The sequence below is a fragment of the Octopus bimaculoides genome, chromosome 8, assembly GCF_046866305.1.
Source record: "Octopus bimaculoides isolate indiv1 chromosome 8, ASM4686630v1, whole genome shotgun sequence".
In the NCBI taxonomy this organism is placed as follows: domain Eukaryota; kingdom Metazoa; phylum Mollusca; class Cephalopoda; order Octopoda; family Octopodidae; genus Octopus; species Octopus bimaculoides.
The window spans coordinates 22,076,925-22,102,117 of record NC_142935.1 but is presented as its reverse complement, the minus strand read 5'-3'; the positions used below and the strand labels follow the sequence as shown (position 1 = coordinate 22,102,117).

The 25,193-nt window shown below is 39.0% G+C and overlaps 1 protein-coding gene across 4 annotated transcripts in view; it reads left to right on the top strand.

Moving 5' to 3' along the window:
* Window positions 1-24,508, top strand: part of LOC106872032 (uncharacterized) — a 335,806-nt gene extending 311,298 nt beyond the window's left edge. For all 4 annotated transcript variants that reach the window (XM_014918872.3, XM_052969985.2, XM_089356175.1 and 1 more), the window contains exons 7-12: window positions 1,587-1,764; window positions 10,018-10,202; window positions 12,274-12,426; window positions 16,209-16,298; window positions 18,251-18,370; window positions 20,783-24,508. In XM_014918872.3, coding sequence (XP_014774358.1) covers window positions 1,587-1,764; window positions 10,018-10,202; window positions 12,274-12,426; window positions 16,209-16,298; window positions 18,251-18,370; window positions 20,783-23,034 — 2,978 coding nt within the window. In that variant the 3' untranslated portion in view covers window positions 23,035-24,508. The remainder of the gene's footprint in view (window positions 1-1,586; window positions 1,765-10,017; window positions 10,203-12,273; window positions 12,427-16,208; window positions 16,299-18,250; window positions 18,371-20,782) is intronic.
* The last annotated feature ends 685 nt before the right edge of the window (window positions 24,509-25,193 follow it).

The following is a 25,193-nucleotide window of genomic DNA, read 5'->3' as shown; positions in this document are numbered from 1 at the left end:
TGTGGTGCTCTTATGGTTACTGTATTGAAAGTGTTTTGCGTAGGATGTGTGCAGTGCCCGGTAGTGCAATTTTCTGTATGTTATATATATTTGTAAGTCCTGGTGTTTTTGTTATGTATTTGTCTGAATATTTTTTTATTATACCTAAGGCACCTACTATGATAGGAATTGTTTCTGTTTTTAGATTCCACATTCGAGTTATCTCTATTTCCAGGTCTTTGTATTTTGAAAGTTTTTCCATTTCTTTTAGGGAAACGTTGTCATCTGCTGATTATTATTATTATTATTATTATTACTATCATTATTATCATTATTATTATTAGGCAGTGAGCTGGCAGAACCGTTAGCACACTGAATGAAATGCTTAGCAGTATTTCATCCATTGCTGCCTTCTGAGTTCAACTTTGCCTCTCATCCTTTCGGGGTTGATAAATTAAGCCCAAGAGAAACACTGGGCTTGATGTGATCAACTCATCCCTGCCCCCAAAATTGCTACCCTTTGGAAAAATTTGAAACCATCATTATTATTATTGTAGTTGAGAGCTCCCTCCCACGAAATTTCAGACCTTGGTAGAATGGATTGTTGTTGTTGCTGTTGTTGTTATGCATGTGTGTCTTCAAGACAGACGTGCTTACTAGATGTGGTTTTCAGCTTCTGTCTTTTTAGATTCTGTCTGCTAGAAATAACAGCCAAATCATCCTTGAATTAGACCCTTTTATCTTAAAAACAAAAGGCTATATTAGGTAAAATGTATCCTAGATACAACGTTTAAAGAAAAAAACAAAACATAGTCCTGGTAGCTTGTCTTTCTTTCATCATAGCCCTGCTCAGCTAGACACCTATTCTGTTCCCATGGTTACTTCCCTTTTCCCTGTGGTACCTTCAAGCCGTGGAGGCGCAATGGCCCAATGGTTAGGGCAGCAGACTCGCGGTCATAGGATCGCGGTTTCGATTCCCAGACCGGGTGTTGTGAGTGTTTATTGAGCGAAAACACCTAAAGCTCCACGAGGCTCCGGCAGGGGATGGTGGCGAACCCTGCTGTACTCTTTCACCACAACTTTCTCTCACTCTTACTTCCTGTTTCTGTTGTACCTGTAATTCAAAGGGTCAGCCTTGTCACACTGTGTTACGCTGAATATCCCCCAAGAACTACGTTAAGGGTACATGTGTCTGTGGAGTGCTCAGCCACTTGCACGTTAATTTCATGAACAGGCTGTTCCGTTGATCAGATCAACTGGAACCCTCGACGTCGTAAGCAACGGAGTGCCAACAACCTTCAAGCTACAAGAGTGAATCTTTGTCTTCTACCTTTTCACAGACATTTCCATGTCTTTCAATATCATTACATCATTTGATCAAAATCAGAGGTTGTTCTCTATGGCCTGTTTTCGTAACCCATTAATATAAGATCTTTTATCTTTTACATGTTTTACATTTGTTATGACAAACAATTGTTTAAGGAAATCCTTTATGTTCTCTTATCTTTACTGCCTTTGTTTTTTGATATTGTTAATGCCTGCACCTTCAAATTGTTTCTGTATTTCTAATGGCTCCCAATTATTTGTGATCTCTTTTTTAACAACAGGTGTGTGTACGAGGGAACCACCGTTTTATATCATTACTGAATTTATGACCCATGGCAACTTACTAGACTATCTACGAGGTAGTAACAGGGAAGATATTGGACCAACAGTTCTTATGTATATGGCGACACAAATTTCGTCAGGAATGGCATATCTAGAAGCCAAAAACTATATCCATCGGTAAGTTAAAATACAGAGGATTCTTACATATTGTAGTGTCTCTAATTAACCAACCTCTTGCAGACAGGAAGTGGTACAGACTGCATTGAAACACTGTGCGGGAGCAGTGTGATGTTTCGCTCTGTACAGCACTGTTTTTTCAAATATACCACAATGAGAAGAATTTGTAAATACACTGTAAAATTACTTGTATGAAAAATTATGTAGTTACTGAATGGCCTAATACCAGTACACAGCACAGACTGTCGGTACTAAATCTGTCTGCAAGGGGTTAAGCAAATAGCTACTGTATTTGATGGCAATATAAGATGCACAAACATGTTATCATTTTCAGCACTGCATATTCAGGAGGAAATGGTTTTAGTATATTAAAGCATGTAATATACTGATCAACCCTTCAACATTCACATTACTCTTCCAAATGTAATGCTTATTTATTCACATTGATTTAAATTACTTATGCATTATTTTGTAGCTTTGACATTTCGATGATGTGTTTGTTTAGTTTTAGAATGACATAGTAGGGTAGGTGTGAGAGGCCTGATCTAACCAGTTTGGACATAAAATGGGTAGAACATTTAGGCCAGATATGGCTAGATTAAATACTAAAAGGTTGAGTTCACAAAGTGGAATAAGTAAGCTTACCATAAAGAAAAGAACAGGTCTACTGTTTTGGTCTGTTCTTTGAGTGGCTGTGTGGTAAGTAGCTTGCTTACCAACCACATGGTTCCAGGTTCAGACCCACTGCGTGGCACCTTGGGAAAGTGTCTTCTACTATAGCCTCGGGCCGATCAAAGCCTTGTGAGTGGATTTGGTAGATGGAAACTGAAAGAAGCCCGTTGTATATATGTATATATATGTATGTGTGTGTCTATGTTTGTCCCCCCCACCCCCACCCCAACATCGCTTGACAACCGATGCTGGTGTGTTTACGCCCCCCCCCCCCGTAACTTAGCAGTTCGGCAAAAAGATACCAATAGAATAAGTACTAGGCTTACAAAAGAATAAGTCCCGGGGTCAATTTGCTTGACTAAAGGTAGTGCTCCAGCATGGCCACAGTCAAATGACTTAAGCAAATAAAAGAGTAAAAGAGTATCTATTTGTCCTGTCATATCTCGGCACAAATAGATTCAGTAAAATTTGCAATGTTGAAGATTTCCAAGTACTAAAAGAATAATAATGACCTTTAATTTCTTTTCTGTGTTATGAATTTGGATCCTGCTGCTGTACTGCCATCACTACCAAACTAACTACTCTGACCTTTACACACCAGTAATTCTCTTCTGTAGACCATCTAGGTCATTTGAAGTATTTCCAGACTGTTTCTTGAAATGCTGACTTACAAAATGAAGATAACTGTCCACCGTATTGTAAAATTTGTGCTTGCAGAAAAAGAAAAGAAAAAGGAAAGAAAAATTTTTTTAAAAAGTGGTGGGGGATGTCTGGTTTCTGTAGAAATTACCCTACAATCATTAGAATATTCCATTGAATTGCTGAATGAAGTCTTAATGCACTGGTAAATAGCGGTAATTCTTCATATTGACTAAACAACTGCATAATACTGATAAAATGGTATTACATGGAATAATAGAAGGTTCCAGACTAAGTTCCAGACTTGGCACTGGGGCCAATATTATTAACTAAAACACTTGGTGATGGTGTCACAGCGTAGCTACACTCCATTGACTGAAACTGGTAAAAGAATACATATTACAAGTGTGGTTGTGTGGTAACAAGCTTGCTTCCCAACCACATGGTTTTGAGTTCAGTCCCACTGCATGGTACCTTGGGCAAGTGTCTATTATAACCCCAAGTCAACCAAAGCCTTGTGAGTAGATTTGGTTGGTGGAAACTGAAAGAAGCTTGTCATATGTGTGTGTGTGTGTGTATATTACACAGTCTCCTTGCCTTGATAGCATGTGATAGTCGTAAATGAGTGGTGTACTTTGTTCCCAACCTTCCATGAAACATGTCTGGCCATGGAGAAAAATATTACCTTACTTGGAAAAAGGTTTAGAGTTAGCAACAGGAAGTGCATCTGGCCATAGAAAATCTACCTCAACAAATTTCATCTGACCTAAGGAGAAGATGATGATGATGATAGTACCATATACTCTGCGTGAGCAGTATTCTTAATGACATACATACACCTATAATATATACACATATATGTACACTAATAAGGCTGGCTAATTCTGTCACTGAAATTAGAACTATAATTAAATTTGAAATCATTCTGTTTGTTCGTTTATTGCAGACGATGTCACCATCGTGGTGTCAGACACCTCTAAAGTGGAGACAGTCGACACCATCCTAAAGGAATATGAGTCGGTTGCAGGGGCTAAAATCAATGCTGAAAAATCAGTGGGTTTGTGGTTGGTCTCTTGGATACGCAGGACGATGCCATCAGATGGCATCGTCGGACGCTGGACCAACAGACCAGTTAAACTGCTTGGGGTCTGGTTTGGTCCCGACATCCAGGTTGATAAGAACTGAGATGAGGTGGTGAACAGGGTGGCCAGTCTTACCCGGAAATCGGCTGAGAGGAAGCTGTCCCTGAAGGGTCGGGCAGAGGTAGCAAATGCTTATGTCGTCTCCATTATCATTTATTGCCTTACTGTCGTGCCTTGTCCTAGTTACTGCTTGACCAGGCTGGAGCATCTCTCATTTAAATTCTAATGGAAGGGATGCGTTCCAATGGTCAGGTAGTCAGTCTGTTGCCAGCATCATCTGAGTGGTAGATTAGGTATGCCATGGCGCCTAATGGACAGACTTGCTCTTAGGTTACGCCAACTGCCACAACTTCTGGATGGTGAGCGTGTGTGGGCTCCATTTGTGAGGCTCGCCTTTCCACAGCTTGTCTCCTTGACGGAGCTGCAGTCCTGGGTGAAGAAATGACTGAAACTGGGTACCTGGCACCTAGAATGTCGTCAGGAGATCACAGCCCTCCACCAGTCAGGCAATGGGATCGGTGGATGTTCTGCTTTAGAAGTTTATAGAGGATTAGTGGCAGGGAGGTGTGACAACAATCTCAGTGAGACTCTGGGTGCTGATGAGAAAGAACTGGCTAGTCTGTTCTGGAGGGCTTTCTGGTTGGGAACGATCATGGATAATTTCCAGATGTCCTTAACCTGGCAGTGCTACTGGTTTGAATTAAATTCTACAGGCACAGATGTGTTGTTAGATGGGCTTGTCCGAGTTGCATACAGAGTGATGAAACTGTTCTGCATGCCCTCACTCAGTGTCTGGGCATTGCTGACTTGTGGGGTTATGTCGAACAGCTGCTGTCACGTGTGGGACTGATCTGTCTGTTGACTGAGTCTGTAGTGATGATTGCACTGCCACCCTCCTTCAATCGGGCAGGCAAGGCAGTTTTCCTTTGCCTGGTGGCTGTGGTGAAAGAAGTTGTTTGGTGGACAAAGCTGAAAGGCATGAGGACAGATACATTCCTCTTTTGTAGAGCTCTCATTGACTTCTTCAAGTTTCACTTGAAAAGGAAATCGAGAGTGGAGTGCTGTCCTCGAGTGAGTGTATTGAAATGTGGGTGAAAGTTGCAAAAATGGCAAGAGTGGATGGTACCTCTCTAAGTGTAAACCTATGAGTTGGAGAGAAGGAATTGGAGAGGGCTCTTGGGGTTTCTGGGAAATCTCAGACAGTTGGGTTCTTCAATTATCCCTAGAGACCTTCCTGTATCAGGAGGGCCACATCTCTATCATCCTCCCTGCCACTTTTTCCTTTTTGTATGCTATGCATATATCCCTTCTTTTTCTGTATATACCATGTATATACAGTGGAGGCGCAATGACCCAGTGGTTAGGGCAGCGGACTCGAGGTCATAGGATCACGGTTTCGATTCCCAGACCGGGTGTTGTGAGTGTTTATTGAGCGAAAACACCTAAAGCTCCACGTGACTCCGGCAGGGGATAGTGGCGAACCCTGCTGTACTCTTTCGTCACCACTTTCTCTCACTCTTACTTCCTGTTTCTGTTGTGCCTGTAATTCAAAGGGTCAGCTTTGTCACGCTGAATACCCCCGAGAACTACGTTAAGGGTAGACGTGTCTGTGGAGTGCTCAGTCACTTGCACGTTAATTTCACGAGCAGGCAGTTCCGTTGATCAGATCAACTGGAACCCTCGACGTCATAAGCGACGGAGTGCCAACAACAATACCGTGTATACTTAATTTCTTTCTTTCCTTTTTTTTTATCATTTCATTATATGTAAGCCCCTACATTTTATGTCTGTCTTTGTATTGTCCCCCTCATCTTTGTGACAAATAAATGAAATTATTATTATTATTATTATTATTATTATTATTATTATTATTATTTAATAAAACTTGAAATAAGTGACTAGATCTGCACGTACTCCTTTGTGTTATCAAACATCCTCTCTATAAGGTCGAATTACTTCTAGTGATTCAACTAGGATTGCTATAAGAATCAGTGTGATTTGATTGAAATTAAATGCAATATGATGGCTTACATTATGCTGTGGCAATGTCTCAGATTAGTCATCAACCAGAATGCAATAAATTTTATTTAGAAACCATACAATAAAATTGCCTACCAAAATAGTTTGTGTTATGATATATAGTGATACATGGCTTTACACTAAATATGATTTCACCACCACCACCATCTTTCCATCTCTGTCATCACCATCACGGTTGTGTTTTCAGCATAATCTTCTCGTCACCACTGTCATTGTCATCACCACTACCATCATTATCATTTGTTTTTTTGTCCACTTTCTCCATGTGGGACACACACTCACACACGCACACTAATAACAGCAACAACTGCAATAATAATAATAATAATAATAATAATAATAATAATAATAATAACAACAATAATAGTAATGGTTTCAAATTTTGCCACAAGGGAAGGAGATGAGTTGATTAAATCGACCCCAGTTTTCAACTGAGACTTATTTTTACCGACTCCAAAAGGATGAAAGGCAAAGTCAACCTTGGTGGAATTTGAACTCAGAACATAGCAATGGGCGAAATGCTTAACAGCATTTTGCCCAGCGTGCTAAACGATTCTGCCAGCTCGCCATCTTAATAATAATAATGATAATAACAATAATAATAATAGGCCTTTCTATTATAGGCATAAGGCCTGAAATTTGAGGGGAGGGGTTAAGTCAATTACATTGACCCAGTACTCCACTGGTACTTAATTTATCGATCATGAAAGGATGAAGGGCAAAGTCGGCCTTGGTGGAATTTGAACTCAGAACATAGCAACGGGCAAAATATCACTAAGCATTTTGCCCAGCATGCTAACAATTCTGCCAGCTCACTGTCGTCCATAATAATAATAATGATAATCCTTTCTACTATAGGCACAGGGCCTGAAATTTTAGGGGAAGGGAATAGTTGATTACATTGACCCCAGTGTTACATTGGTACTTAATTTATCGACCCTAAAAGGTATGAAAGGCAAAGTCAGCCTCAGTGGAATTTGAACCCAAAACATAAAAACGGATGAAATGCCTGTAAGCATTCCACCCTGTGTGTTAACGATTCTGCCAGCTCACCGCCTTTTGCCACCTTAATAATAATAATAATAATAATAATAATAATAATAATACTCTTTTACTTGTTCCAGTCATTTGATTGTGGCCATGCTGAAAGAATATAAAGTAAATTAGTCTACTCTAATTGGCAGTCTGTCCTTGAGCAGATCCTGTGCATGTGAACCTTCTCCTGCACTCTCTATATGACCTGGGTGGGCCTGTACCCTCCCCTGCCATCATTAAATGGATTGCTGGAACTTTGGCTACCATGACTAGACATGGGATGAATATTGGAGTGGCTTCCCGTTGCATTCTCCATCAAGTAGGATTTGAACTCAGAACTTAGAGGGCAGGAAGATATATCGTAAAGCATTTCTTCTTGACACACCAACAATTCTGCCACTCCCCCCTCCCACAGAACAATGACAAATTAAGTGTCATGCACAAGAACGCAACATGTTGCCCTATCCGGGGATTGAACTCATGGTCTAATGATTGTGAATGCAACACCCCAACCACTAGGCCACATACTTTCACAGTAAATTAGTAAATGGAAAAAAAAAAAAAAACCCAGTTCAGTTGTTGCTGTATTCATTTTACTGTACATAGCTGGTACCAACCCTGTGCAATAGTAACTTGGTAGACTAGATAGCAATAGTAATCATTGTTTACATTAGTTATATTTATGGTTACCCCATACGCTATCAAGAATGCCACGACCTAAAAGCCCCCCAAACTTACGTGTAACAATTCTAATTGTTAACCATTTGACAGATTTACTGCCAGACAAGAACTAGGGTTATTTATTTACAAACATAAGTAAATAAAAGAGTTGGCAGGTATCTAAATATTTAATTAGCTTCTTGGAATTTGTGTGTGTGTGTGTGTGTGTGTGTGTGACGGAATGCAGGGAAGTGTCCATGACCTTTGCAGAATCCTCTAGACTGGTCAAGAAGGATGTAGAGCAATGTTTCTCATTCATTTTTTTACCCATGAACCCCTTTTATTCTACTAGGATGGATCCTCCTAGCCATTTGATCTTAAAAAGTATCACTAAAGTATTAAGAATTGTATAAAATATTTTGGATATTGTAGAAGTGTAACCAATAGGCGCAGGAGTGGCTGTGTGGTAAGTAGCTTGCTTACCAACCATATGGTCCCGGGTTCAGTCCCACTGCGTGGCACCTTGGGCAAGTGTCTTCTACTATAGTCTCGGGCTGACCAAAGCCTTGTGAATGGATTAGGTAGACGGAAACTGGAAGAAGACCATCATATATGTATATATGTATGTGTGTCTGTTTGTCCCCTCAGCATCGCTTGACAACCGATGGTGGTGTGTTTACGTCCCTGTAACTTAGCAGTTCGGCAAAAGAGACCAATAGAATAAGTACTAGGCTTACAAAGAATAAGCTCTGGGGTCGATTTGCTCGATTATAAAGGCGATGCTCCAGCATGGCCACAGTCAAATGACTGAAACAAGTAAAAAGAGTAAAAGAGAGAGTAATTTATTGCAGATAGATTTTAACAAAAAAAAAAAAGTCTTATATGGAATCTCAAGGGTCGTTTGGACACTGGTTAAGGACCGCTGATGTAGATAATGTGCAGCCTCGATATTGGCAAGTGACTGTCTCCACCAAAAATATGAGTAGGGGGTGGATTAGTGCTCTGGTCTGGATACTTGCAAAAGAGTAGCTTCATTATAATCACCTCAGTATCAGGTGGTGGTGTCGGTGGGAGCCAAAGTATTGGCAGCAGTGGTGCAGGTACAGTGGTATAGCCAGAGTGTATGCTGCCAGGCATGGTCTTCAAGATTGTCCTGCTCACTGTACAGGCTTATACAGCAGACCCAAAGAGCTGTCCCCATGAAAGTGCTGCTCTGGGCAGACTTCCCCTTGGCTCCCAGCCTAGCTATTCTACTGCAGAAATTGGGATAGTTTCTGGTTTAATGGGTCAGTAGACTTGAGACTGGAGGCGCAATGGCCCAGTGGTCAGGGCAGCGGACTCGCGGTCATAGGATCGCGATTTCGATTCCCAGACCGGGTGTTGTGAGTGCCTATTGAGCGAAAACACCTAAAGCTCCACAAGGCTCTGGCAGGGGATGGTGGTGAACCCTGCTGTACTCTTTCACCACAACTTTCTCTCACTTTTACTTCCTGTTTCTGTTGTACCTGTAATTCAAAGGGTCAACCTTGTTGCACACTGTGTCACGCTGAATATCCCCGAGAACTACGTTAAGGGTATACGTGTCTGTGGAGTGCTCAGCCACTTGCACGTTAATTTCACGAGCAGGCTGTTCCATTGATCGGATCAACTAGAACTCTCGATGTCGTACACGACGGAGTGCCAACTAAGACTTGAGACTGGTGCAGCTAGAGTGTGCCACCTTAGGTAGTCCTTCAGTTTCCCCCCTCCACCCATTCACCTCCAGCTTATACAGCAGACCTAAAAGTTCCACCCCCATAAAAACATCACTTGGGGAGGACCATTCCCACTCCTCCCAGCTATGCTACTGTAGTGGTAGTTCAAGCAGGCAGCATTCTGGGCCTGCCTTTGATCTTTATTATTTTTTGATCTTGGTAAGATATATATATATATATATATATATATATATATATATATATTTCATTATTGTAACATTTAAAGAACTTGCTGGTCTATTCTATATAAACCCCTCCTCATTGTTCTGATGTTCCTTAATTAATTTTTTTTTCCTTGGTTTCATTTGCAGGGATCTGGCTGCCCGGAACTGTTTGGTCGGAGAAAATCACCTGGTGAAAGTGGCTGACTTTGGCCTTGCTCGTCTCATGAAAGATGATACCTACACAGCCCATGCTGGAGCTAAGTTTCCTATCAAATGGACAGCTCCAGAGGGTTTAGCATATAATAAATTTTCTACAAAATCTGACGTTTGGGGTAAGTAATTAAAAATTGAATAGATTTATCAACACCACGCCCCCTTCCCTTGTAACCACCTTCATATCATATTCCTTGTTGTGAAATGTCATTTGAGTTTCTGAATTCACTCCAGTTCTCATATTTGATGGCATAAAAGACACACAAGAATATTTGATGGCATAAAAGACACACAAGAATATTTGATGCGCTCAAATTTCAGCAGCGTATATTCAGGATAAGATTTTTACGCATTAAAACTTATGAGAGGCCCAACTTCACATATAGGACACAGGGTGATTTCTTGAGACATGTTTTGGTAAAAGGTGCAGTTACATACCATAAAACATTGTATATTCCTGACTGTAATATCTGGTAATTTTGTGCAGATACTTTTGCTATGCTATAATATCCTTACCAATATTGAATGTGAGGAGTGCTGACTGTTTCTATCTGTTAAGATATCTTCATTCTGCAGTATTTATCTATGAGTGACTTATTAGGAATGGTTGCCAAATTCTCCTTTAATTATCCTATAATGTTTTAGAAAGGAAGAAGCATTAACAGTGTCGCCCTAGATGCAATACCTGTGAGAAGCAGAAGTACATGATGGTCATGGTTGGGATATCTTTGACCATAGAGCTAATCAGTCAGAACGACCGTGGGAGAAATATCAGGTCATCACACCAAGACAACACCATCCTGAACGTTCTATTTCTCTCACCAGAAACTTGCTCAAGTGCATATGCGCAGACACACACAGAGTCTCTCTCTCTCTCTTTCTCTCTCTCTTCTCTCTCTCTCTCTCTCTCTCTCTCTCACTCACTCACTCTCTCTCTCTCTCTCTCTCTCTCTCTCTCTCTCAATAGCCAAACTGCCCTTAAATCGCACCAGCAAACACTGTAAAGACTATGTACCTGAAGGAAAATATCTCAGGGCAGCATTCTACTTAATAACACACATAAGCTAAGATCTCACATATGTACATATAAGGACTTATTTTTTCAAAAAAAAAAGGGGGTTTATCCATGTAATTAGTAGACAAGAACTTCTTCAGAGTGGGAGTAGTTAAACTCAGAAAACAGTAAGCAAGGGAAATAACTCTAGTATGATGAATTGATTGAGCTTTTGCAAGAAGGGAAAACATGGAAGTGAATTTGGTCTTAGTCATCTCTGAAAGCAGTGGACATATTTCAGACTTATTAGATCTCCTCAGCAAAACAGATTTTACTCATTTAGCAAGACCAAGAATTCACTATTGACCATGCCTCCACCCTTACTTACCAATTTCTGCATTCACCTTTGTCCCCATCTCTAACCATCTGTCAAGAAGGCTTGTGGCTTAGTGGTTAGTGTATTCGGCTCGGGATCATAAGTTTGTTGTGAGTTTGAATCCCAGCAGCACATTGTCTCCTTGAGCAAAACACTTTATTTCATGTTACTCCAGTCCACTCAGCTAGCAAAAATGAGTTGTACCTGTAATTTAAAGGGCCAGCCTTGTCAAATTCTGTGTCATACTGAGACCCTCTGAGAACTACGTTAAGGGTATACATGTCAGTTGGGTGTTCAGCCACTTGCACGTTAATTTCACCAGTAGGCTGTTTGGTTGATCGGATCAACTGGATCCCTTGTTGTAACCAACAGGGTGCCTGTTGTCATAATCCAGAATTCTTGCCTGGTACCAGATCGATCCTAAAATCTTATCAGTTCGTGACAGTCACGAGGCCAAACATCCCTGAAAGTTTCATCCGAACCAATCCAGCAAATGTTCAGATATCTTGTCCATGGACAAACAAACAAATACAACTGAAAACAATATCTCCACCTTTGCTATGGTGGAGGTGATAAATAATCACTGTCCACTATGCCCACCACTGTCATCACTATGTTCACCATTTATTACTGCCACCACCACTGTCATCACTATGTTCACCATTTGTTACTGCCACCACCACTGTCATCACTATGTTCACCATTTATTACTGCCACCACCACTGTCATCACTATGGTCACCATTTATTACTGTCATCACCACCACCACTGTCATTTTTACTTCCAGTTTCAAATTGTTCTTGTTTCCTTCTGTTTTCAGCATTTGGTGTGTTGTTATGGGAGCTGGCTACCTATGGCATGTCCCCTTACCCTGGTGCTGATCTCACTGAAGTCTACCACTTACTGGAACGTGGTTACCGTATGGAACGGCCAGCAGGATGTCCACTTAATGTCCACTTGCTTATGCTGAAATGTAATTATTAAGTCGCATTTCAGATTTTCTACCCACTTTTTTTTTTGGTTTTTGTTTTTGTTTTTTTATGTAGTGTGTGTGTGTGTGTGTGTGTGTGTGTGTATGTATTGTAATACATGTGTGTGTATTTTGTGTGTTTCTGCATGTCTTGTGTGTGTGTGTGTGTGTGTGTGTGGAAAAGAGAGAGATATATGTAAGCAAGAGAGAGAGAAAGGGACTCAAATGTGAGCATGTTCGAGATAAAAAGAGATAAATGTGTGTATGTGTGTGAGAGAGAGAGAGAGAGAGACAAAGCAATGATAAACAGCAGAGGAGGGTTAACCTGCATGTAGAAATTCTATGGATAGCTGACACTGTTTGGTTTTTCTTCCGTAAATTAGTGAACTTTATATCTCGGTTTTGTGCCTAATATGAGGCTTTTTTTCTAATTTGCAATACAGGTAGATAATGCTGAATTTAAACACTTCTTGACAGGTGTATTTAGGAACTTCCTTATGTAATCATTTGACCTGCTGGAAATAACAGCCAAGTCCTCTTTGTATCCATTGTTTAGTGTCTGATGAAAGACAATTTATATAACATAAAAGAAATATCTTTGCTTATAGATTTTCTCTATGAAGGCTAACTTGGGTTAAACAACAACATTTATTTCTTTATTGCCCCGCAGGGGGCTAAACATAGAGGGGACAAACAAGGACAGACAAAGAGATTAAGTCAATTACATTGACCCCGGTGCGTAACTGGTACTTTATTTATCGACCCTGAAAGGATGAAAGGCAAAGTCGACCTTGGCGGAATTTGAACTCAGAATGTAGCAACATTTCACCTGGTATGCTAACGATCCTACCAGGTTGCCATTAAACAACAACATTGCCTCCCTGCCAAGGAAGCATCTGTATGTGATGTTGTCTTCAAAGCAACTTGGACAGGGCCAACCTAGGTTAATTTAGAGCAGGAGTGATTTGCAAAACAGCCAAACGTTTTTACCATCACTCCCATCATACAGTATTATGAGTCAGTGAGGGGCTTTTATGCCATTGGTGGTGAATCTATGGCTAGCTCTTGAAGCTACCATGTGCAAACCTCAAAATGATATTTAATATTGGGTTTCAGTGCTATTTTCCCTTAAACTATATTCTTTAGAAATACAGGAATGGAAGAAATTGGAATACTTTATAGACCGTGCTTTTCTCACTCTCTTCATATATACATTTAGATATAAATAATAATATTATAATTTTAAAAAATATGTTGTGACTTGAATTTAAGAAAAATTTATTTAACTTTTCTAATCAAACAACATGCTTTGTTCAGTCATTCAATCGAGTAAAAACAGGAGCTAAACATCATTCAAATCACACCCTTCTGTCTTACAAGAAGAAAATTTAATGAATGCTAGCATGGAAAGCGGACGTTAAACGAACGAAACATTGGATAGTGTCGTATTTCTTGACAATAAAATTGAAAAAATAATTAGGATGGTCATAGCTGGAATGCTTTTTAATCATAGATCTGTTCTTGAACTGAACAGCTAGATTATTAATACAATGACCATTTCTCTTCATATGCTAAGCCTACATGATTTTTTTTGCTGGGGTGGGATACAGAAGTAGTTTCCTCATTGTCTTTTGCTGATTTATTTGCAGTTTAACTGCTCTTTCAAGATAACACTTTAACCCATAGACCCTAGTTAACCTTTAGGCAGAGGGGCTGGTTCGTGTGACTTCAGGGCATCCCCATACATTGATGAGCTTGCATCATAAATGTCTAGGAGCCGCCCTCCTCCAGGTTCTTCTTTGTATTAATCTCAGTGTCATCTTCTACTATATAATCAATGACTAAAGTTACTTAACATCTACTCCCATCCCAGGCCTAAGTGATCTGGAAGTAGTAGTGACTAAGCGATAACTTGACATGCTCCAAAACCTCTGAACTCCTGAGCTGGGGCCATGCTATCAGATGCTGTGTAACCTTTACTGCATGTTCCATGCATGTGCACTTGTGACATGGGGTCGAAGTTAATTTGTTATTGATTATGAGGTACTTTCTGGAATTCTCCACTTTTCATATGACATAGTACAAACATTTTATTTTTACTGGCCAATTAGTTCAGTATTTGCATATTAGTATAAGAAAATTTAATCAGCTCAGTGAGGATTAATGTCTTACCTTAGACCAAATATAATGACACAAAAACATTAAGACATTCATTGTTGACAGTAAGACACTCAGGTGCATTTACTGACATACATCTCACATATTAACTCTTTAGCATTTAAACCGGCCATATCCAGCCAAAGTATTCTGCCTGTTTTATGTTCAAACTGGCCAGATCTGTTCTCTAACACCAACCCTACAATATCGTTTTAAAAATTAACAGCTACCTCATCAAAATCTCATAGCTACAAGATAATGTATGATTAGTTCAAAACTGTGTGGATAAAAAGCCTTAATTTTGGAAGAATAATGCGAACACTAAAGGGTTAATGAGGAACTACAGTCTTAGTTGACAGTGTCATATTCCCTCTGGTTGTCTCAGCTGTCTCCCAGACTTTCAGATGTGAGTAAGAAAAGGAAGTTGACTATTGAAATCTAACCAGCATAAGATAAGGGAACTGCCTGGTTCATAGAGCTAGCTAGTTGCTACTGTCCTACTAAAGCCTCAATGAAAAGTTATTTGGTCTTTGGAAATTTTTGGAACTCCAAATTACAGATTCAGTGTTGTCAGTTTAATTGTATAGTTTTGCTATTTTTTGTTGTTGTTTAACCCTGGGCCAGGAGTACAATGTTCAATAAATCCTTTAGTTTTTAAGGTAACAAATTTAAGGGATATTTGCTATTTCTTGCAGTTCAAGCAACTGGTAAAGTTTTTTTTTTCTCCCATTAGCTCATCTTTTTCTTTTGTTGGTTTTTGCCATCCATTTATCCATGATATTGATGATTGTGACATTAAAGTGCTTGATTACTGATTGCAACACTCGTGTTGAAGCAACCAAAGTATTGTGCCCCAGGGTGAAGCTCCTACGTCTACTTGACTTAGTTTATTTGGATGACACACAATCCGTACATGCCACTGTTGCATGGTTAGTAGTAGTGGTAGTAGTAGTAGTAGTAGTAGTAGTCCAAACTCACTCTAAAATTCAGTTGCCGCAACAATACAGGCATTTGAGAAAACCTCCCCCCCCCATACACTATCCCATTTATATGATTTTGGAACCATTTATATAGAACAGTGGGGTAAAAATACATTATGAACTAAATCTTTTGATGTTAACTTTTACTTCTATAATAGAAACCACTTCTGCTTCTATGATACAAAACCATCTGTTTTGAAGAGTTTATATTGGAATCTAAACCTTCTATTGTAATTTTTATGTAAGAACCTTTTGTTATGTTCCAAATGCCAGCTTAATAATAGAGAAGTTAAGATATTTTTCTAAACTCTTTGCAAATTCTTGATGGTTCAAAAAATAATAGCTGAAACACCTGAATGGTAAAATATTATCACAAAGGGATTAAGTGGATTTATGAACCGACTGAATAAATTCGACTGTCTGTTATTTAAAGTGAAAATGTATGAAGTAAAATGTAAACAAAAGATTTTGGCCTAGATATTTGTAAGTACTTTTAGATATTAACAAAGTTTTATTTTGAAATAATTAATGAATTGTTGTTTCGAGTTATTAATGAAATATTGATCTGCTTTTGAAAAACGTTTACAAAGTACTCAACCTCAACTATATTTTTCTTCAATATTTTTCTCTGCTTTTTTTCTTTTGCAGGCTGGCAGTGGGAAGCCAAAGAAAGGCCTACATTTAAAGACATCCACAATGCTTTAGAAAATATGTTTGAAAAATCCAGTATTAGTGAAGGTTGGTCTCAACTCTAAAAAACTCTCCAAATGCTTTTCTTGTAGTTTGTTGGCTTTATCAGGTTTTGTGGCAGGTGTCATTCTGTATCTAGCTTCTCGATGGACTGTGTTGGTAACCTAGTTCCAATTCCTAGTTAGTTAGGTTTACTTCAGTTTCATTATTAATTCTATTGGTAAAGGCATGAACATCACAAAATCTGATTTCAAATTTTCAAATCTCGTTAGTTACAAAAGTGCTATTTTATTACAATTAGATACTTCTTCCTTCTGATTGGCATTCAGCGAGAAAGTGAGGGTAACATGTGTTTGTCTCATTAGCAGCTTGAAATGAGTAATGTGCCTTGTCTTAGAACACAGCACTGTTTCTGCCTGTTTATTATAACTCAGAATGCTATATTTTTCACCTTACTGGAGTTAATATTACCCTTCACCCTCATCAAGGTTGATAAAATAAAGCACCAGTTGAATTCAGGGGTTGATATCATCAACTAATCCATCCTCTCAAAATCACAAACTTTGTACCTAAATTAAAACAATTATATTGATATAATGTCTTAATCAGAAGAAGACAGTGCATGTGGTTCTCTTCGGGGTCTCTAGGAATTGTGGAGAGGAAGGGAGGAATTTATCTTCAAACCAGAGACTTACCCAGATGCTTACAACAAAGTGGTATCTACTAAAGGCCTCCATGAGTCAGATAGGCTATCAAATAAATTCAGTACCCATAATCACATTGTCTCTTTACAAATTTCATTCCCAAAGCTTTGATTGCCCCAAGATTACAATACAAGAGACTTGCCTAAGGGGTTATGCAGTGGGATTGAATTTGAATTCGAAACAAAGTAGTTGCACACAGTCATGTCTGCACCTTTTTAAATTGCTGACAAAAGTTTGTCCTGGTTGTTGTTCACAGCTGTTTTTGCTCTAGTAATCTGCAATAGTGGAGGCGCAATGGCCCAGTGGTTAGGGCAGCAACTCGCGGTCATAGGATCGCGGTTTCGATTTCCAGACCGGGCGTGGTGAGTGTTTATTGAGCGAAAACACCTAAAGCTCCACGAGGCTCCGGCAAGGGATGGTGGCGAACCCTGCTGTACTCTTGCACCACAACTTTCTCTCACTCTTACTTCCTGTTTCTGTTGTGCCTGTAATTCAAAGGGCCAGCCTTGTCACACTGTGTCACACTGAATATCCCCGAGAACTACGTTAAGGGTACACGTGTCTGTGGAGTGCTCAGCCACTTGCACGTTAATTTCACAAGCAAGCTGTGCCGTTGATCGGATCGACTGGAACCCTCGACGTCGTAAGCGATGGAGTGCCAACAAAACAACAATCTGCAATAGTATGAATGTCCCCTATAGATATTTGAAATTGACCTGACCATTGTGGAATTAAATTACTTGACTGTTAACCATGAGATTTCCATTGAAGCAATGCTATAAACTTTGTGTTGTACCCTTTGGACTATCAAATTTTGTATCTTATTCTGGCTAGGATCATAAAATATATGTGAAACAATTTGAACCATTTTGATACCCATTCCCCTGAGATTGCTTCTAATTCTAGCATAGAAAATTTTCTGTTTCATCATCGTTAACATCCACCTTCCATGCTAGCATGGGTGGGACAATAATGACGTTAATTAAATTAATGATACATTGTTGATACTTAAACAATGATATTTAAATTGTCCATAATTTTGTAAGAATATTTTATGTTCCAAATTCTTGATTATTTTTTCAAAATTTATTCAAAATTGTATGCAGTATAATTCATCAGAAATATAGCAACAAACTGGTTAAACAAATGCAGAAAACTTAAGAATGGTTTTCTCACATTATGTTACCCTTTACTCTTTGGTGATTTCTGATTTATTGTTTCTAGAATTCTGCATTTGCTTTTAGTGGATTTACTAAATTTTATTACGTTTAACTATTATGCCAATCTTTCTTTCAGAGGTTGAAAAAGAATTAGAAAGTGAAAAGCGCCGAACTCCTGGCTTGCCTTCTAAAAAAGCACGTGCTCAAAGTCTTGATAGTTGTGAACATCTAGGAGTTGAAAGTCGAACTAATACAGGTAAATATTACCACAATAATTGTACCTTCCTTTTATTTGTGTAATTTCTCTCTTTCCCCATTGATGTCACACCAGTTGTAATTAACCTCTCACTGTGGTAATCAGAGTCAACAACAGTAAATCTCGTAGAACAAATCTGGCATTAATATCTCTACATCTATGAGCCATTCTAATTCAGTCACTTTTGATGTTTTCCCTGTGGTCTCTAATCCTACCCAGCCTAAGATGGAACGTGTGTCACAGATCACTTGTGATTTCCACTGAATATAAACTGTTACTAATAAAGCACATAAACCAATAAGGAAGCCTCTAGACTGTTGCTCAATTTGCTAGAAATAGCAGCCATATCTCCCTCAAATTATACCTTACTGTCTTCACAAAAAAACAGATAATTAAGCTGTGCAAAAGACCAAATTGTCACAAAGGGAATATCTTTGATTAAAGATCTCAGTCAGGTCTAACTTAGGGGCTGAACAAAAGGATCCTTACACATTACATATATGACTTAATGTAAATAATTATTACCAAAAATACTGAGTGTAGGGCCCTGGTAAATAACGTATTAGACACAATAATGCAAAATCTAACCATACAATTCTAATAAACTCTAGCGTTTTCATTATATTTGCCAAAGAAAAATTAATTTTCAAACTCACAAGAGTTAGGTAGGGGACATAACTCTTACTTGCATAGCAGCTCGTATCTTGTTGCTTATCACGGACCACTTCAATTAACTGAATATTTTCATTGACCATTTGAACTTAAAAATCAATGAACTTAAACAAAGCAAATTAAATTAAATACTAAACAATGTAACATAATGGAAAACAGTTAGAATAAGGAAATTCGTGAACACATGCTGACAAAAACCTAATGTCTAATGCTATTTGAATATGTTTGTTAATTTTTGCCTCCATTTTTCCATGCTAGTATGAGTTAAATTAATACACTGGAGGCATTGTTTTTATAGCAAAATGGCCTTCTTGTCACCAGCTTTTACTGGTTTTTCAAATAGTAGATTTTATTTATTTATTTTTATTTCACTAGTCTTCCAAAGTTCAGAACTTAAGGACAATTTGTTACCAAGGAATATTAACAAATGTCACTGCATTTTTGCTCAGTGCTCTTCCTATGAGGGCACGTAATATAAACTTATACACGGAGAAACGCATATGTATGCATACATATATGCGCGTGCACACACATACACAAACACACAGCAAGTTTCTTATGCTATAGCCCCGAACTGACCAAAGCCTTGTGAGTGGATTTGGTAGGCAGAAACTGTAAATAGCTTGTTGTATATAGCAGGGAGCTGGCATAAACGTTAGCACGCCAGACGAAATGCTTAGCGGTATTTCGTCGGCCATTACATTCCGAGTTCAAATTCTACCGAGGTCGACTTTGCCTTTCATCCTTTCAGGGTCGATAAATTAAGTACCAGTTACGCACTGGGGTCAATGTAATTGACTTAATCCCTTTGTCTGTCCTTGTTTTTCCCTTCTATGTTTAGCCCCTCGTGGGAAATAAAGAAATAAGAAACTGTAAATGGCTTGTTGTATATTACTGTCTGTGTGTGTACACACTCACAGCAGGCCCTTGTATCATTTCTGTCTATGAATTTTACTCTCAAGGCATTGATTGACCTGAGGCTATTGTAGAATGACACTTGCCCAGACTAACATGCAGTGAGATAGAACTGGATATCACACGACTACTTTTGCATGGATTCACATGACTCTGTCCAATTCTATCATGAATTTGAATTAAAAGCTTGAGTCACAATGAATCTTTCATTAGCTGATTGCACATCCATAGATGCCCCCCCCCCACCTATGGATGCATTGCAGTTTCTCTCTTGATAACGTTTGGTGATTCTGACCATTGATCTTCTAGGATTCTTCCACTCAGCATCAATGTAGAAGCACCGTTAGATCAGTTTGAGCTCTTCCACTGCCTCTTCACCACAATCTGCAGTACTGCAGCTCCGTGACTTTGCTCTACCCCTGGGTGTCTGAAAAGGTGCTATGCCTTGCCAAAGGGCAACCCATAACTATGCAGGGCACAGTCATCGCTCTATGAAGCATTTTCAAAATACTCACACACCAAAAGGACAAAAACTCACTTGGTTTCGAGTTTTAATGTGAATAAGGGCTGCGAAAGCATGGCCCTCAATCCTTGCCACTGTCCGTATTCATACTGAAAATCAAGACGAAGTGAGCTTTTACCTCTGGTAATATAAGTACCAGTAATACACTGGGATCCAAGTCAAATAGTTATATCCTTCTCTATAAATTTGTATCTTTGCCTATAACTTTGTAGTTTTGTGGAAGTGCATGTTGTTACCAAATAAATTCTTTAAATCATCATCATCGTCATCATTATTATTTATTATTGTTGTTGTTGTTTCAGGTGCTACCCCTCCAGCTGGTCGACGTGTTCTTCCACCCCTTGATGACTGTGACAAACGGCAGATGGAGATACTACAAAGGAAGTCATCAAGGAAAAAGAGCCCTGCACCAGTTCCTCCTCAGCGAACAACTTCATTTCGCGGTCCACCTGTGGACACAGCGTCAGAAATGGAGTTTGAGCTGAAGAACAAAATCAAGCAGCAAAAGGCCAAAATTGAGGCCTCAACCCTTCACGAAGACTCAACTGAGCCTCAGGTCACTTTAGAACTGAGCCATCCAGATAATTACATTGGCAACAATAGGTTTACCAAAACTAAACATTTGTCATTGAAGGGTAGCTCACCGAAATCCTTCCGACGCCATGACAATGATAAGTACCAGGGAAGTAAGGATGCCGACGATAACTTTCCTCGCCAAATGACGGAAAGTTTCAAAGGTTCCCATATCGATAAATCAAAATACATAATCTCAGATTTAGGAAATAAAAACCCCAGACCACCACCTGGACATCTAAACCATGTGATTCCAGCAGAAATCCGACCCGAGCGTCCCAAGATTGACAAAGAGACGAGCACTAGCGAAGAAAGCATGGAAGCTGCAGCGGGACATGGTGGTGTGTACCCAAAGGTTGCCCTTTCTCTACCCCATAGGTCGTCCAGTTTTAAGAAGGGCAAGCCACTGACAGATAATCAAGACTCTGAAGAAACTGTGGATCAAGAAAATTTTGTCAATGTCGGCAAATTAGATACGGATAATGTGAAGACAATTAGCCGTTACGGGACTATTCCAAAGGGGGTGAGGATTGGAGCATATTTTAGGTCAATGGAAGATGAACCAAACCATACTGACCAACGTGAATCTAGCATTGATGATGTTGATTCTGGTACTGATACGGCCAGTGTGACTTCCTGTCCCCCATTACCGCCGACTGCTGACACACCCGGAGATAGTGGTAAAGATGAAGAAAGCAACAATATTGGTATTAAACAGGAGCATAATTTAAAGCCTTCTGCAGTTGTTAAATCACAGTCTTCTCAAATGCTTGTTGATAACCCAAAATCTTCGTTTACAGGATTACTTCAGCGTCAAAAATCTGACCTTACTCATGGTAAAGTACAAGGAAGCAAACCCGACTTTTCTCCTTCAAAACCTGACAATGGAATGCTTTCAAGTATTTCTCCTGGAGGATCAAAATCTGATGATATATCGGAATTAAGCAAGTCAAGAATAAGCCCTCGATTTTCTCATGTGTTTGAAGATAACAAGAAAGAAGAGTTAAAAGAAAACAAAAAGTTCCAGCACAAACCTTTAAAATCTCCTGATGAAGGGACATCTGAACTACGTAGCTTCCATAAAGTAGGCCAACCATTCCCCTCAAGGCCCCCCGGTTTGGCCCACGTCAATGACTCTAGTCCCACGAGTACTGAATCGACATTAGTGAGCAGTCCTGACTCAGTTGTGGAGAGATCCAAAAGTGATGTCCGTTCACCTCCTCCCAGACCACCCATCCGTGCACGAGTGTCGTTAGCTGATACTGATGACGGCTGTAGGCTGTCAAAAGAAGTTAACGACAACAATGTACCACCTGCTGTCTTGTCCAAAATGGCCTCCAAAGTGAAGCTACCGTCTCTGCCCCCCAGCAGTGAGGTGGCATCCCTGAAACCCACCGGGCGAGATATAGACAGATCCAAATCAGATCAGTCCACTGATCGGTTTAGCTCTAATTCTGACTTTACTGCCGGGCACTTGACACCTGGCATTGCTCACAAACCTCCACCAGGTAACCAGAGAGATGAGCCTCCACCTAAAACTCTGTTTTCTAACTTCCGATCAGCCGCTCTGAGTCACCGCCACATTGATAACGATACGTCCGACAGCAAAAATTCACAAAACAATCAATCTCTTGATGATAACTCCAAATCTGAAACACCTGTCACGAAGGATTCAATCATAGAGGCATCGAGCCGGCTCGGAGGACGCATTGATTCCTTGGCAACAAGTAGCTCAAAGAGCTCAGGTGAGTTCATGGACTTATCGAAACAGGTGCAAACATATCACGAAATGTGTTCCCAGTTCATTGATTCCTTACCACCTCACAGCAAGTTCCAGGGACGAGAATTGTTGAATCGGTTGCATCTGGAGTTACAAAAGTTGAAGACGTTGTCAGGAAGCTGTCTGACCAGCAGCAGCTCCAGCTTGTTGAATGAAATTCAGTCGACAAATAAAGAAATCCTGCAAGTCATTCAGCGATGAGCAGCAAACTAGAAAACAGAGAATTTGGGTTATGGTTACAAGACAGAAGAACAGACAGCAGATGGATGGACTCGCTGAAAAATTGCTTTTTTTTTTCCTATTCTCACCCCCATCAACATATACATCTGTGAATGAACAAACACACACAAATACATACATATACATACATCTATATATATATATATATATTTACATATGTACACGCGCTTTCACACTCACGCACATACACACACTCGTGCATTCACCCACAAATGCGTACTTTGTCATATTTTTATCTTTTCGCTCACTTTCTCTCATTGTCTCTCTTTTTCCCTTTCACTTCTTCTTTCGCTATCTTTCTTCTCCCTGCCCCCAGACTCACTTCAAGGCAGCCCCTTTCAGCCTGATCTGTAATCTTCATTTGCTGCATTAACTATTTTCATTTCTGTTGTTGCACAACAGATCAATTAGCATTTGACATTTTGCATGGACAATTGGTTGCAGCTGTCCTGTCCAAGTCAAACACAGACGTTGATCTGCTGGTTCTGTTGGACATATTCCACACCCACTCACTTCTCATTCTCTCTTTCTTCTCTCTCACTCTCTTTCTTCATATACATACATATATACATATATATATATATATATATATGAAGGACTGGAATCTTGTTTCCCTACTGTTCCTGGTGTGGTTCAGCTCCACACAGGAGCCTTCCAGAAGTTTGTGCTAACATTTACAGGATGTTTGCATTGTCTGCAAGGAACGGGGCAAGCAAGAGTTCCTTCTAGCCGAACATTATAAATTGCAAAACTTTCCTCGTTTGTTGCTATGCAACTCACGAAATCTATGTTTGACCAATGGTGAGCAGCTTGTGGACAACTGAACCACCTTTGACTTTTGACCTAGCTGTGCATTTACCAATGAGCGATCCCTCTCTTTCTCCCTTCTCTTTCTTTGTTGCTGTCTCTTTCTCTCTGCCTGTCTGTCTCTCCCCCACTCTCTCTGTCTCTTAACTTTCTGATGTAAATTCTAAGAAGTACTTAACTCCCCCCTTTCAATTCCAAATCTCTTTCCCTCTCCTTTTTTATTTCTTCCTTCCTTCCTTCCTATGGGGGTTTGATCCCTCTACACCAATGTTGACTTGACTAAGCTTTTTCGCTGTGTTACAAAGGCTGCCCTATCTGTTGGTTTTGCGTGTATGTAAGTGCATTTATGTGCATGTGTGTGTGTATGGATGTGCGTGTGCGTAAATGACATGCAACCAAAGTAGGATTCTGCAGTCAACAATCAGGAAGCTGAATATTTCTGCATTAATGTTACACCATGCAAACTATCAGTAATTAAATATAATTTATAATATCTGGAAAAAGAAACAAAAAAAAAAATAAATAATAGAATGTGAAAAAAAAAATATAAAATTGGCAGAAAGCACCACCATCAAAAATAATAATAATCCTAACATGAATAAAAAATATCCAACAAAAAAAAAAAAAATCTTCATTAAATGAATTCAGATGAAAGGAAAACTAAAACAAAACAGCATTTAAAAAATTTCTTTTTTTTTTTTTTTTTTTGAAACATGGAAAAAAAGATGTTCCAGTTAAAGAGAACAAAGAACCAGGAACCCTGTTGATACAAATTGTAACTAAATGTTCTCTTCTTTCTCACCTTCCACACAATGGCAGGTGTTTCATGCACACATGCTTATATACACGCACACACATATCCATATATATATATATATATATATATGTATGTATGTGTATATATATATATATACACACACACATATATTTACATGTGTATGTATATGTATATAGTGTGTGTATATTTATATATATATTTGTGTGGATATTTATATATATTTATGGATGTATATATTTATATATATTTATAGATGTATATATTTATATATATTTATGGATGTATATATTTATATATATTTATGGATGTATATGTTTATATATATTTATATATATGTATGTTATGTGTATGTATGTATGTATATATATATATATATATATATATATATATATATATATATGTGTGTGTGTGTGTGTGTGCATATATGTCTATATATATTTATGAGTATATGTGTTTATATACTTATGTGTATATATATATCTGTGTGCATATATGTATATTTATATATATTATATAATACACATTAGTGTATATA